A 13700-nucleotide genomic window follows, 5' to 3' on the forward strand; every position below is an offset into this window, starting at 1 on the left:
AGCCAAAAGAAGAATATGTTGACAGCGAGTCTCCTTCCAGAATACCTTCCTTCACAACTAATCTTCATAGATGTTTTGGGACAGTTTTGTAATGCTCATTAGAAACTACTGTCGTTATAAAGGAAATGGTGGATGAGTGAGATTTGGTATTAGTTTCTGGCTCACTAGCCCCAGGCTTGTAGGTGTCTGCTGTTTACGCGCTGGGCCATCAGGCACTAAGGCCAATGAGCTAAAAAGAATCTGAAAATAACAAGGTGAGTGCATATGACTGTTCTCAAAAACATATTCTCCGGAAGATGCTGACCGCAACTCAATCTTTTTGCACTGCAAAAAGTGAAATTGACTTTGGATCCATGTACCTAGAACAATCTCCATAGGAAATGCTGTTTTCATAGACTAAAAAGGAATATATGCTTACTCTTTTTCAAAAATACCTTTCTGCTGATCTGGTGGATACCACACAAAACAAAGATTGCTTGCATTTCTCCTGACTGCACACAACAGTGCTGCTATCAAGATTCTTGTGTCTGGTCACAAGAATGAGGGTAAAAACACCTGTGCAGGTTATGTCTCTTATGCAAGGTGTCGCAGAAGACCATTCACCATAACCACCTGTTCTTGCATCGCATGGAATATCACAGTAGAACTACTGCCATCTTAAATCTACCCACAGACTGCCTGTCAAAACGTCTATTTAAAGTATTGCGACTTTTGGAACACATACTTCCACCCTTCTACTCAATACGCCAGGCGGTATTGGACTGATTGACACCGAAAGGCATTCTGAAGTAAATGAGCTCCCAAATTCCTTAAAGGAGCTGCTTATTTTTCCTTTTTTGGGCAAAAATATAGCATATTTTTAACCAAATTTATAGTGTTAAAATGTAATTCCAATGATCTCAATTTAAAAAAAAAAAAAAAAAAAAAAAATTCCCCTCCTGCAGGCATATTTTCAGTAAGTTTCAATTTACCTAACACAATGTGTTTAGGACAGTCTGTTTATGAATTTGAAGACCATGCCCGTGGTGGAAAGCTAGATTTACAAGTTGTGTCCCTACTTTAACAACCTTTAGAGCAAGGTCATACAAAGAAATCTGAATGTTACTGGATAAAGGACATGGTTGCTCTTTCCTATAAGTCTCCACCCATGCCACTGTTTGCTCTTCACCGATCTCTCTTTAATCAGTGTGGGATTTGAATCTAAGGTTTGGAAAATTTCTTGCTTACTATTATTTTATTATTTCCTGTCTACTTGCTGTGCTTCCTGCATCGTAACTCGCTGTCATTCGAATTACAGATGTATCTTTTGACTATAAGGGAGTATGACTTTAAACTTGGCACTCCATGCTTGAACCAGATGACAACACAAAGCCGTCCATTATCTGACTGTAGCCTCCTTTCTTCCCTAACCGCCTCCTCCTTCCAATTTTACAGAAAGAATGGAGAGAAGATCCCAATGGCGAATTCAGGAGAAAAGTTGCTCGATGTGTGAGAAAAAGTCAAGAGATGGCGTTTGAATGAGGTTAATACAAGCAGGTAAATGTTGCAACTCTGCACCACTTACTTTGTGACATTGATCTCATTGTTTTGTTTAATCACTGCTCTGACAACCACTTGTGAAAAGACAAAATATCCATTCCTCTTTGCCTATAGAGGAGCTCATCTGAAATAGTTTCCCAGCTCACTGTGATCACAAAGCAGCGGCATCGCATGCATGGAAAGCCAACACTAATGACTGGCAGAGTGGTATGTTTGTTCTGTTGCTCAAAAGCCACTGCTCTGCTTTAATCCCAATTTAATGTTAACTTTTCTTTTCACAGCATTGAAATTCAGTGTTCTTTGCCAACCACTTAAGCTTCATTATTCTTAAAGCATGCACAGTACATCACCCTGATAGGCGAGCCCAAACAGGGCAAAATAACGTTTCCCTTCTTTGGGATAAGTCTGTCAAAGTACGTTTTAAAGTGACCTTGAATGTGGTTAAGACTCAATTCTAAGGCTTCTCGGAATCATTGATAATTATGATATAATGTTGCATATATTAAGCTACTGCTTGTGTCTGTTCTGGAGTAAAGCTAGAGAAAGGTCTGTATGTAATTGTGCTGTGCCAGTTCTCACATTTATCAAATTATGTAAAGAGGTCCACAGTAAATACTTTTTTTTAAAGATAAACACATTTTTTAAGTGTGTTACAGTAAAATCGTTTTTGACAATTATAGACTTTGATGCTTCCTATAACCTGGTAAGGTAAAACAAACTTTGTAAAAGAAAAAAAAAGAAAACCACACCCATACACGTAAAAATATATGAAGTTCCAAGTAGTTTGAAATGAACTAGCATGTGAAATAGGTTCGCCTTGTTGTATCATCTTATTACACCTATGTAAGTGATCTAAATTATTTGATGGGCTCGTCTGGGTAGTCCTATATGGCTTGGCAGTCGAAAAGGATCCAGGGAGGAAAGCGAAGGATAGATGAAGACAAAGGAGGTTTAGTTCTGGTATTTGCTTGAAGCAGAATACGAATATCCAGATGAGCCCAGCCAGGAAGATCCGAGAGGAGAGGGATATAGGATTCCTCAGTCACGGACAGGAACCAAGGTGATTGAACCCGCGATGTACACCCCAAGGTGTGACAGTCCATGTGGGTCCGGTCGCACAGTGAGGAAGGGATCCGTGTGTTGGGCGTACTGTTTTCCTTTGATCGGGGACTCTTGAATTGGTTCCTCAGTGTGCAGTCGGGCACACACGGACTTCCACAGCTTGTGGTGCACGTCGCAGGTTCAATATAGGAACTCGCATTCCTTAGTCTTCACCTAACCTCGGCCTTCATCCCTTGATCCTTTTCAACCACAAAGCCATCTACATCTCTCACTGTCATTCTGATATGCTTGCATCCTTTTCCTCTTGAATTGCTTTTTGCCTTTACGGATTGTACTTTCGACTGTTTTGGACAAAGTATAATTAAGTCCTGACAATGATTCAATAATTTCAGTGGATCGAAACGCTGTTGACAGACTGTAGAGACCCACTATAACAATTCCAAACTGGCGCGCTGTGCTGATATTTGAGGATTGTGGCACACGCATTTGACATTAGTATTGCTCCCCTTGAGTACTGATCATGTTTTATACCTCTCTGTTGATACTAGTGAAAACATTACGGCTTCCTTAGGGTCCATTGTTCTTTAGAAGTTACCCATTACCCAGGTCCCGATGTATTCTAGAGTCTCTTGTGCTATAAAACATAGGATTCTTGTAATGTCTTCTCAATGGCAACAGGTAGTCAACTATGTATGCAATTCTGAAATTGGTCTACTTGGGATGTGGGGCATATTGAAGGCACCGACCCTTCACAGATGCATCAATTTAAAGGTGTTGTTTGCACTGGGTACAAATAGTTAGCCTTATAAAAGGACTTTTGCCATGTGTGAATCGACTGGTTCAAGGTAAGAGAAGCAAAGCAAAGAATTTCTATGTCTGACTCGACCTGTTCTTTAAACAACTGAATCCCTGGCTCACTTTCGTTGCTTATACTATTGAACAAGCACCAAAGAAAGGAAAATAAACCTTTAAAAAAGGTAGATGCAAATAATTTGATGGCAGACAAAAAGTTCCCAGCAGAAATGCCCAATTCTGTACTTCAGGTCAAGCTGCTGACCTGTCAGCTCTTTTCTTTCTCTGCACGAAAGGCGTGCCAGATCAAATTATACCCCCTTTCCCCGCCATTTGTAACTCCCCCAGCCTATTAAATACATTCATAGCATGTTAAGTTTGCTTTTTGTAGAGCTCACATTTATCAACCTGGCATCTTGGGGCTAAAACTGCCAATCCGGAAGTTGATAGGCTGTATGGGTAAGCATTGTGAGAAGTTGGCCTGATGTATGATGTCACTAGTTCTAGTGTACACCTTATATCAGTCCAAATACCCTTATGGTGATTGGTTGTAAAGTCAACCTTATAGACCAGCTATCCTAATGGTAGCATGGACAAGAGCATTCTTAGGCTAAACTCTGAATGGCATGTGAAGCCAGCTGTGATACCATATATAATCCCTTGAATACCAAATGAAAGGACACCACAACAGATATATATATATAAAATAAAGTGTATTTATTCTAGAAAAACCCTCAGCACTCTTTATGAGATTAGAGGTAAGTACAACACAGTCTTATTTATGCATACATGGCCCTAGGGGCCACGCAAACCATATACTAAGTAAGTGGTATAAGGACCACTGTCACGGAAATAGGATAGGCCTAGGCCTAGGGAATCGCTGGGGCTACACTACACTAGCAACAGGTAGGAAGTGGGAGGCCCACGGGATTCGGGTGCAGAGTGGAAACACTCACGCGTAATGCGTATAATCGATAGAAATAGTACAGTTTTGAATTAAATAGATTTAGGACACTTCCGGAGTAGCTAGGAAGTCGAGACTGGAAAACTAGACACTAGGATAGTCACTATCCTGATGAGCACCGGAGTACCCAAGTTACCTAGCCCACAGGCTGCGGGTGCATAGGGGTGAAGTTGCGTCGGGTTTCGTCGTCGACTTCTATGGATGCCTGAAGAAAGATGCTGACAGGAAGTCAGTGAAGAGTGTCCGGTGGATCCCAAGGCTGGGATCAGGAAGAAAGGATACCTGCAAGCAGAAGGGACAGAGTCAAGGTCACTAGCCAGTGACCACGTGGAACCAGGAAGGAACCAGGCGATGTCGTGAAGATTGCAGGTGAAGGTGAAGCTTGTCGCTGCAGCCACGAGGACCAGGGAACGTCGAGGACGACCAGGACCAGGAGGCGAGCTGTCCCACGAAGGCTCTTGCTGTCGGCGGCGTCGAAGTTGGACTAGGACTCACCAAGCCTTGGCAAGCGGAACCCACGAAGAACGGAGGACTTGCTTCTGGTGCAGACCAGGAAGGTCTGGGGTGCTTCTTCTTTGCAGTGAAGCGGGAGCCAGTCTGGAGTAGCCAAACCAGCGATGAATATTTCAGGGTGCGTCGTCACAAAGGCCACTAGCCAGCGGGCAAGCAACCGGACAGACGCGGCAAGCAGGAAAATGCAGAAGGGCCCCACGCAGGACTCGTGGAGTGTGGGGGGCTGATCTTCGGTGCAGATGGTGCTTGGGGTTGGGGCTTCTCAATCCCCGGTGCACAACTTCGAGGGTGCCTCAGAAGCTGCGCATGAAGATACTAGCCACTTTTCCCAGGTAGCCGGTCCCACGTCTCTCGTCGCCTCCACGGATCTCAGCACGGCTGTGGATGTGGATCAGGGTAAGAGAAGTCTGGAAGTCAAGGCTCTGGTCGGGCTCTGCAGTCGGTCCCTCGTAGAACTGGAGCAAAGCAAAGGGTAGTCTCTTGATGGTGCCTGTTTGCACAGGGTAGCCACTCCTTGGCCACAAGGGAGATTCTTCAGTCTTCTTCTTTCGTCGAATGTCGAAGGTCCAGAGTTTCTGTTCAAGTTGCAGGTTCAGGATAATCTAAAGTCTTGAGGCCCAACTCCCACTCTTATACTAATCTGGGGGGCTGGGTTACCTGCTAGGTCACGCCTTATGGGTGGGACCTGGGAGGGGGGTGGTTACACCCCCTTCCCTTTGTCCAGTTTCGCGCCAGGACTGGGGCTGGTGTGCCCCAGCACCGGTTTGAACTGGACTATGCATGGGTGTTCTGCTTGGGTTTTCGGATCAGATAGAACCCGCTCATCAGAGCCTCATTAACCCAGCCAGAACGTTACCCCCTCCCTAGAACCTATTTACAATCCTGCAACCACATATATCTACCACCTAAGGACAGGGGATTCCTACTATGCATACCAAGACCTCTTATAATCGGCGGCCTCGCGATCCCATACGGATCCAGACCTCTCTGCCCATACGACAGTATCACAAGTGGCGGCCTCGCGATCCCACACGAATCCAGACCTCTCTACCCAGACGGCAGTCTCAGCACAAGTGGCGGCCTCGCGATTCCATACGAATCCAGACCTCTCTACCCAGACGGCAGTCTCAGCACAACCGGCGGCCTCGCGATCCCCTACGAATCCAGACCTCTCTGCCCATACGACAGTATCACAAGTGGCGGCCTCGCGATCCCACACGAATCCAGACCTCTCTACCCAGACGGCAGTCTCAGCACAAGTGGCGGCCTCGCGATTCCATACGAATCCAGACCTCTCTACCCAGACGGCAGTCTCAGCACAGTCGGCGGCCTCGCGATCCCCTACGAATCCAGACCTATCTGCCCATACGACAGTATCACAAGTGGCGGCCTCGCGATCCTATACGAATCCAGACCTCTCTGCCCATACGACAGTATCACAAGTGGCGGCCTCGCGATCCTATACGAATCCAGACATCTCTACCTAGACGGCAGTCTCATACGACAGTTCATCCTATGACCACCATAACATACAAAAAGGGAATCAGTCTCACTATTCATCAGATCACACAAGGATTGCCAGTTCGAGCATAGCCTGTTCTCAGGTTCGAGGGGCTCCTCTTTCCCTTATTCAGTTACCACTTACCTGATCAGGGTTAACATCTGTTCATGTAGCCGCAGCTGACTAGAAGAATAGGCTACCCTCTCATACAAGAACACGCAGCACATGTTGGTTCACTACAAACTGGGTACTTTATTACTCATTACATACACAATCACATAACATTACGATATAACACATAACCTGCAAAGAAAAGTGAAAGATTAAGTTGTACACTCTAATAAGAAAGGGTCGACATCACCTTAGTAGTATGTAGCCTGCACTCCGTGGTCATCTAGGTTCCCTTCTCGTCTGTGCCTCGGCTCGCCTGGAATCACCCTTCTCCGAGTCACTGGGACCTCTTCCTTATCGGCTACTCTCTCCTCTCTGGCTATTCTGCTAGGAGAGCATCTGTCTCTCGGTTCTTCTCCGCCTTCAAGATGGTGTCTGTCTTCCCTGGAATAAGTAGTAGCTTTTCTGCTAACGGCTAGATGCCGCCTACGGACTGAACATGTAACTGCCTCAGACTTTCACTAATATAGAGGTGCGTTTCCTCATGGAAAATTCCGGCCCGTAACCTGCCGCCCACCAAATTCTTGTACCTCCCCGTACCAAGGACACGTTCCCAGCCGGCCGGCCTGATGTAGTGTCTTCGGCATGAAGAAAAATACAATCCTTCGATAAGGGCCGGCCTGAACCGGTTCTCTCCAAGCGAATAACACCTCATAACTAAAACATTACATTTGACCTAGAAGCATCCCAAGCTGCCGGAGCAGAAAGAAAGATGGAGTCTCTCCCGTTTGAGGCCTACCAGGCCTGAATTCAGCACAGCTCCATGAAATACCCTCACTACAGGACAGGTTATCCCTAATACTAACGAATCTATCCCCTAGGCTATGTGTGCAAGCCCTGATCTATGGGGAAGAGCACAGAATCATGTCGAAGTGCCTAGTAAATAGGCTCCATTCACTACTCTAACCCTTAGACTTGAATGATAAGAGACTGAAGTCACATTCCATCATTGTTCCTCATAAGAAGGCCGGGAAAATCGAGCAGAACATTTCACCCTTGACTTCAGTCTATTATACATTCATTAAACAGAACTAATATCTGTGGAAGAATAATATGAAACAAGACTAACTGATCTATGCCTAGTACCAGGTGTGCAGAATTGAAGTAGTGAAGGAATACACTGAATAAAGCAACAGATAGAAATCAAAATGCCGATAGCAATCAGCCTAATATCTGACGTAACATATGCAAATCAGGTAACCAATTAAAGAGCCAGTCAAACCAGCCCTGGTCAATGTGTTTTCTAACAAGTTAAAACAACAAAGACCCTAAAAATCAGAACAATCGTGTCCATGTTTAAGCAAAAGATAATCAATGGCCGCTCGATTTTGCAAGATAGCCCTACGTTCACCCTGGGCGTCTAATAGCATGTCAGACAGGACTGTAGAAGTATGATTGATGGATTTCACCATCCAGCAGGCCATTTTCCCAATAGATTTGGCATTATAAACTGCCAAAGCAGGAACACCAACAATTGAAATAGCTAGGCTAAGGTATTCAGATAAATGCAAAGATGAGTCACAGTCCTCCTGTAACCTCACTGTATCTCGAATCACACGAGAGTTGGAGTAACATCGTGCGATAATGACTGGGGGTAACTACCAAACTCTTGCAAGTCATGTTATTCTGAACAGAAGTACATGTTTTCGGTGTCCTTTGAAGGCACAAAGTTCGTTCATGAGCGGTGAATGAAGTGGCACCTTTCAATCTTAAACGCATACATTCAGAAATCGCACTAGGATCACAAGTAAGGAACACCCTGTGTGATATTATAGGTAACTATTTGGGACTGGATGGGGGGTATCGGGTCTGACAGTACAGTACACAAGGGGCAATACTCATGGGCAGCGAAATCGCCCAGAAGAACATTGGGGCGAGCATTTGATATATTAAAAATATGAGTCAAAGTCTCCAATGAAGCAGGGACAGCAACTAAACAAGTCGCTAGAATGTCCGTCACCGATCTCATCGGTGTCAAGCAGAAATGAGGGGCTTTAGTCACTTGTTTGGCTAATGTAATCCAAAAGTTCGACGACGAATCCCACGCAGCGAAGGAATGCGACACTCGGGTTCTCAACTCAGCCCGGGTTGATGGGATCCCTCCTCTCCCGTCGTACCAGCCCAAAAGGAGTCCAACGCCGACACATCCTGCAGCAACAGTCCAAAGAATGATCTGAAAGAGAATCAAATACAGGCATTATTCATTCTCGTAAGTAACATTTGTCAGCCGGGACTGCTTCCCAGCTATCTTTCCCTGGTCTCATAACTAAAATGGTGTTGTCTTGACCGGTTGCAATGACTTCTGCTTGTTCAGGGGGATTCTTAGGCGACTGCACCCAAACACTGGCCCCAGGATTATCTGTGGAGCCAAAACCTTTCTGGCCTCGTACAGTTAGCAACGTCGGGGCAGTGCCTTTTGTGATCTCACCACTGAAAACAGGCATTATTAGCAATTGAGCCACTCGGACAGTTTGATGTATCAGTAAGTCAACCTCACTGCTATTCAGCAGGAGCACCTTAATCTCTCCCTGATAATCACTATCAATGATTCCTCCAAGCACCTGAATGCCTTTTACAGCCAGCCCCGATCTATGGGCGATTAATCCGGAATGTCCAGTTGGTATATGAACACCAACACCATTTTCAATGATGACTCGATCCTTACTTTTTATAACTGTGTCATCCATGGCATGCAAGTCTAAACCTGCCGACCCTGGGGTCGCTCTACATGGAGCCAAAGCTCCGGGAGTAATCTCCCAGTACATCACAGTCTCTCTGATTTCATTGGGCTTAGCATCAACATTCGGAGGAAACAAACTCATAAGTGGGTATTCAGCATTTAGAAAAGGACGGTTATTCAAAATTAATAGCGCTTGAGGCAAAAAGTCTCGCCAATTCTTATACTTGTCATCTGTTAATTTGCGTAACTAATCTTTAAGCAGGCCAATCAACCTCACCACAAGACCCGAGGCCTGCGGATAATATGGTATATGAAACACCCATTCAATATTGTTTTCCACACAGAATTCCTGTACCAATCTTCCACGAAAATGGGATGCATTATCATATTGAATTTGGAATGGCACACTATAATACATCATAATCAATTCCAATGTTTTAATAGTATTCAATTGGGTAGCTCGCTTACAGGGAAGGGCCACCAACAGGCCACTGTATGTATCAACAATAGTGCAAACATATTGACAATTCCTACTCATAGGAAGTGGACCAATGTAATCAATCTGCCAAATTTGAGCGGGCAATTTCCCGCGATGTAAATGACCTTTAACAATTCGGGGCACTTTGCGCTGCCTGATATGCTGAGAAATGGGACAATGTAGAATAACATTTTTTATTAAATCTAGGGGAATATAAATTCCTCTATCAGCAGCCCACCTGCTAGTGGCTTTCTCTCCAAAGTGTCCTGCTTTCTGGTGGGCCCATTTCGCCAATCCCGCAATATCAGAATCTTGCCTGTCCACCACTGCCTCAGCAATTTTAAATTTCTCATCTGCAATATTATGAAAGAATTTGTCAAGACAGTCTATCTGGGTATGAGCATCCACATGGAAGATTGTAACAGTACTCTGTGGGAGCATCTCCCAAATCTCCTGCCATAATTCTTTTCCCCACAGTTCTTTTGAACGTATTTTCCAACTATGGGAATGCCAAGTCGGCAACCAAACTGCCAGTCCATTGGCAGTGGACCAAGAATCGGTGAAAATATGACATGTGCCAGGTAACTCTTGTTTCAGAACTTGATAAACAGCATAGAGTTCAGCAAATTGACTGCTCTTACCCTCACCAGTTGTGCTCAGCAATTTTTGTGTGATCGGATTATAGGACACCGCAACAAAGTATGAGCATTCTGAATTTCAACAAAGTTCGCTTCCAAATCCTTATGCAAGTTCTGTAACTGCAACAACCTCTCATGCAGAATTCTGTACGCAGACAGAACAATCCAACCTCTGCGTCCCAAAACGGGAAGCTCATCACCCTTAGATACCGGCGCCTTCTGTAAACAAGTAATCACATTAACCGGCTCCGCCAGCTCCAAAAAAGAATTCCAATTCTCACTCAAACCAGTAGAATCAGCCCACTCACGGGCTAAGGCTTCATAAGGCGTTGAATCCCAGCCGGGAATATCAACGGGCAACTTAAAGGTAGATTACGACTTTCTAGAAAACATCTCGGAAAAGAAAGAAAAAGAGAAAAAGAAAAAGAAGAAAGAGAAAAGAAAACTACACACAATTATATACAAATAATATACAAACGAAACCACGCACGCGCCGAAAGCAAACACGATACAACCACAACGCACACAGGTTTCGTAAACGGTTTGTGACGCCAAATGTTCTGCTTGGGTTTTCGGATCAGATAGAACCCGCTCATCAGAGCCTCATTAACCCAGCCAGAACGTTACCCCCTCCCTAGAACCTATTTACAATCCTGCAACCACATATATCTACCACCTAAGGACAGGGGATTCCTACTATGCATACCAAGACCTCTTATAATCGGCGGCCTCGCGATCCCATACGGATCCAGACCTCTCTGCCCATACGACAGTATCACAAGTGGCGGCCTCGCGATCCCACACGAATCCAGACCTCTCTACCCAGACGGCAGTCTCAGCACAAGTGGCGGCCTCGCGATTCCATACGAATCCAGACCTCTCTACCCAGACGGCAGTCTCAGCACAACCGGCGGCCTCGCGATCCCCTACGAATCCAGACCTCTCTGCCCATACGACAGTATCACAAGTGGCGGCCTCGCGATCCCCTACGAATCCAGACCTCTCTGCCCATACGACAGTATCACAAGTGGCGGCCTCGCGATCCCACACGAATCCAGACCTCTCTACCCAGACGGCAGTCTCAGCACAAGTGGCGGCCTCGCGATTCCATACGAATCCAGACCTCTCTACCCAGACGGCAGTCTCAGCACAGTCGGCGGCCTCGCGATCCCCTACGAATCCAGACCTCTCTGCCCATACGACAGTATCACAAGTGGCGGCCTCGCGATCCTATACGAATCCAGACCTCTCTGCCCATACGACAGTATCACAAGTGGCGGCCTCGCGATCCCACACGAATCCAGACCTCTCTACCCAGACGGCAGTCTCAGCACAAGTGGCGGCCTCGCGATCCCCTACGAATCCAGACCTCTCTGCCCATACGACAGTATCACAAGTGGCGGCCTCGCGATCCTATACGAATCCAGACCTCTCTACCTAGACGGCAGTCTCATACGACAGTTCATCCTATGACCACCATAACATACAAAAAGGGAATCAGTCTCACTATTCATCAGATCACACAAGGATTGCCAGTTCGAGCATAGCCTGTTCTCAGGTTCGAGGGGCTCCTCTTTCCCTTATTCAGTTACCACTTACCTGATCAGGGTTAACATCTGTTCATGTAGCCGCAGCTGACTAGAAGAATAGGCTACCCTCTCATACAAGAACACGCAGCACATGTTGGTTCACTACAAACTGGGTACTTTATTACTCATTACATACACAATCACATAACATTACGATATAACACATAACCTGCAAAGAAAAGTGAAAGATTAAGTTGTACACTCTAATAAGAAAGGGTCGACATCACCTTAGTAGTATGTAGCCTGCACTCAGTGGTCATCTAGGTTCCCTTCTCGTCTGTGCCTCGGCTCGCCTGGAATCACCCTTCTCCGAGTCACTGGGACCTCTTCCTTATCGGCTACTCTCTCCTCTCTGGCTATTCTGCTAGGAGAGCATCTGTCTCTCGGTTCTTCTCCGCCTTCAAGATGGCGTCTGTCTTCCCTGGAATAAGTAGTAGCTTTTCTGCTAACGGCTAGATGCCGCCTACGGACTGAACATGTAACTGCCTCAGACTTTCACTAATATAGAGGTGCGTTTCCTCATGGAAAATTCCGGCCCGTAACCTGCCGCCCACCAAATTCTTGTACCTCCCCGTACCAAGGACACGTTCCCAGCCGGCCGGCCTGATGTAGTGTCTTCGGCATGAAGAAAAATACAATCCTTCGATAAGGGCCGGCCTGAACCGGTTCTCTCCAAGCGAGTAACACCTCATAACTAAAACATTACATTTGACCTAGAAGCATCCCAAGCTGCCGGAGCAGAAAGAAAGATGGAGTCTCTCCCGTTTGAGGCCTACCAGGCCTGAATTCAGCACAGCTCCATGAAATACCCTCACTACAGGACAGGTTATCCCTAATACTAACGAATCTATCCCCTAGGCTATGTGTGCAAGCCCTGATCTATGGGGAAGAGCACAGAATCATGTCGAAGTGCCTAGTAAATAGGCTCCATTCACTACTCTAACCCTTAGACTTGAATGATAAGAGACTGAAGTCACATTCCATCATTGTTCCTCACAAGAAGGCCGGGAAAATCGAGCAGAACAATGGGACACCTTGTGTGCCCCAGGCATGTCTCATTCCTTTCAGCCCTCCCTGCCCCAATACACTAAAGTCTGTCTGGGGAGGTGCTGGCACCTCCCCAAGCAGGAAACCTATTGTCCAAGCCTCCCTTGCCGGGATCACTCCCAGCAGCAGGAGGTCAGACTTGTGTCTGTGGCAGCAGCATCCATTTTGTGATGCTGAGGCTTTGGTTAGAGTTAAACAGCAAAGTAGGATTTTAACATGTCTCTCCCTCTAGAAGGGAGGAATAATATCCTCATCACCAGAAATGGTATGGGGCTATTATTCCAAAGTGTTAGACACCTTACACGACATGTTTTGATAAAGCCAAACCATAGTTACCATAACCGTTTAAGATTATAAGGCACTTTCAGAGTATATGGTAGGCTATATCATGGAACAGCTATAAGGACATGGTTCCGAAAGCTGCAGACAGGCTCAGCTCATGCTAGAGCACCATCTCACATGTTACCAAGCACTCTGCCTCCAGGATTGTTAAGGCCTGCCATAGGAGTGACTGATAGGTACACATGTGTCTATATATAAGGGTAGATATAGGCATACTATATCTAAGCAAGGGGTGATTACACGACCTTGCCCCAGCTGAGTGATCAGCCAGTTGTGTCTGATTGGAAGGCCAGACCAGGGGTGTCATAATACATGCTGCAGCCCCTGGGAGGCCTAGGGTACACCTATGCCCTGGGTACCTAGGGTACACTGTACAGGGTCCAA

General features: G+C 45.9%; 1 protein-coding gene across 1 annotated transcript in view; it reads left to right on the top strand.

Annotated features, from left to right (window-relative positions):
* Positions 1-13700, top strand: part of LOC146783844 (ubiquitin-conjugating enzyme E2 G1-like) — a 46757-nt gene that overhangs the window by 17693 nt on the left and 15364 nt on the right. The window contains exon 5 of the mRNA XM_085633257.1: positions 1435-1536. Coding sequence (XP_085489383.1) covers positions 1435-1521 — 87 coding nt within the window. The 3' untranslated portion in view covers positions 1522-1536. The remainder of the gene's footprint in view (positions 1-1434; positions 1537-13700) is intronic.

Source organism: Triturus cristatus, chromosome 11, assembly GCF_964204655.1.
Source record: "Triturus cristatus chromosome 11, aTriCri1.1, whole genome shotgun sequence".
Taxonomy (NCBI): domain Eukaryota; kingdom Metazoa; phylum Chordata; class Amphibia; order Caudata; family Salamandridae; genus Triturus; species Triturus cristatus.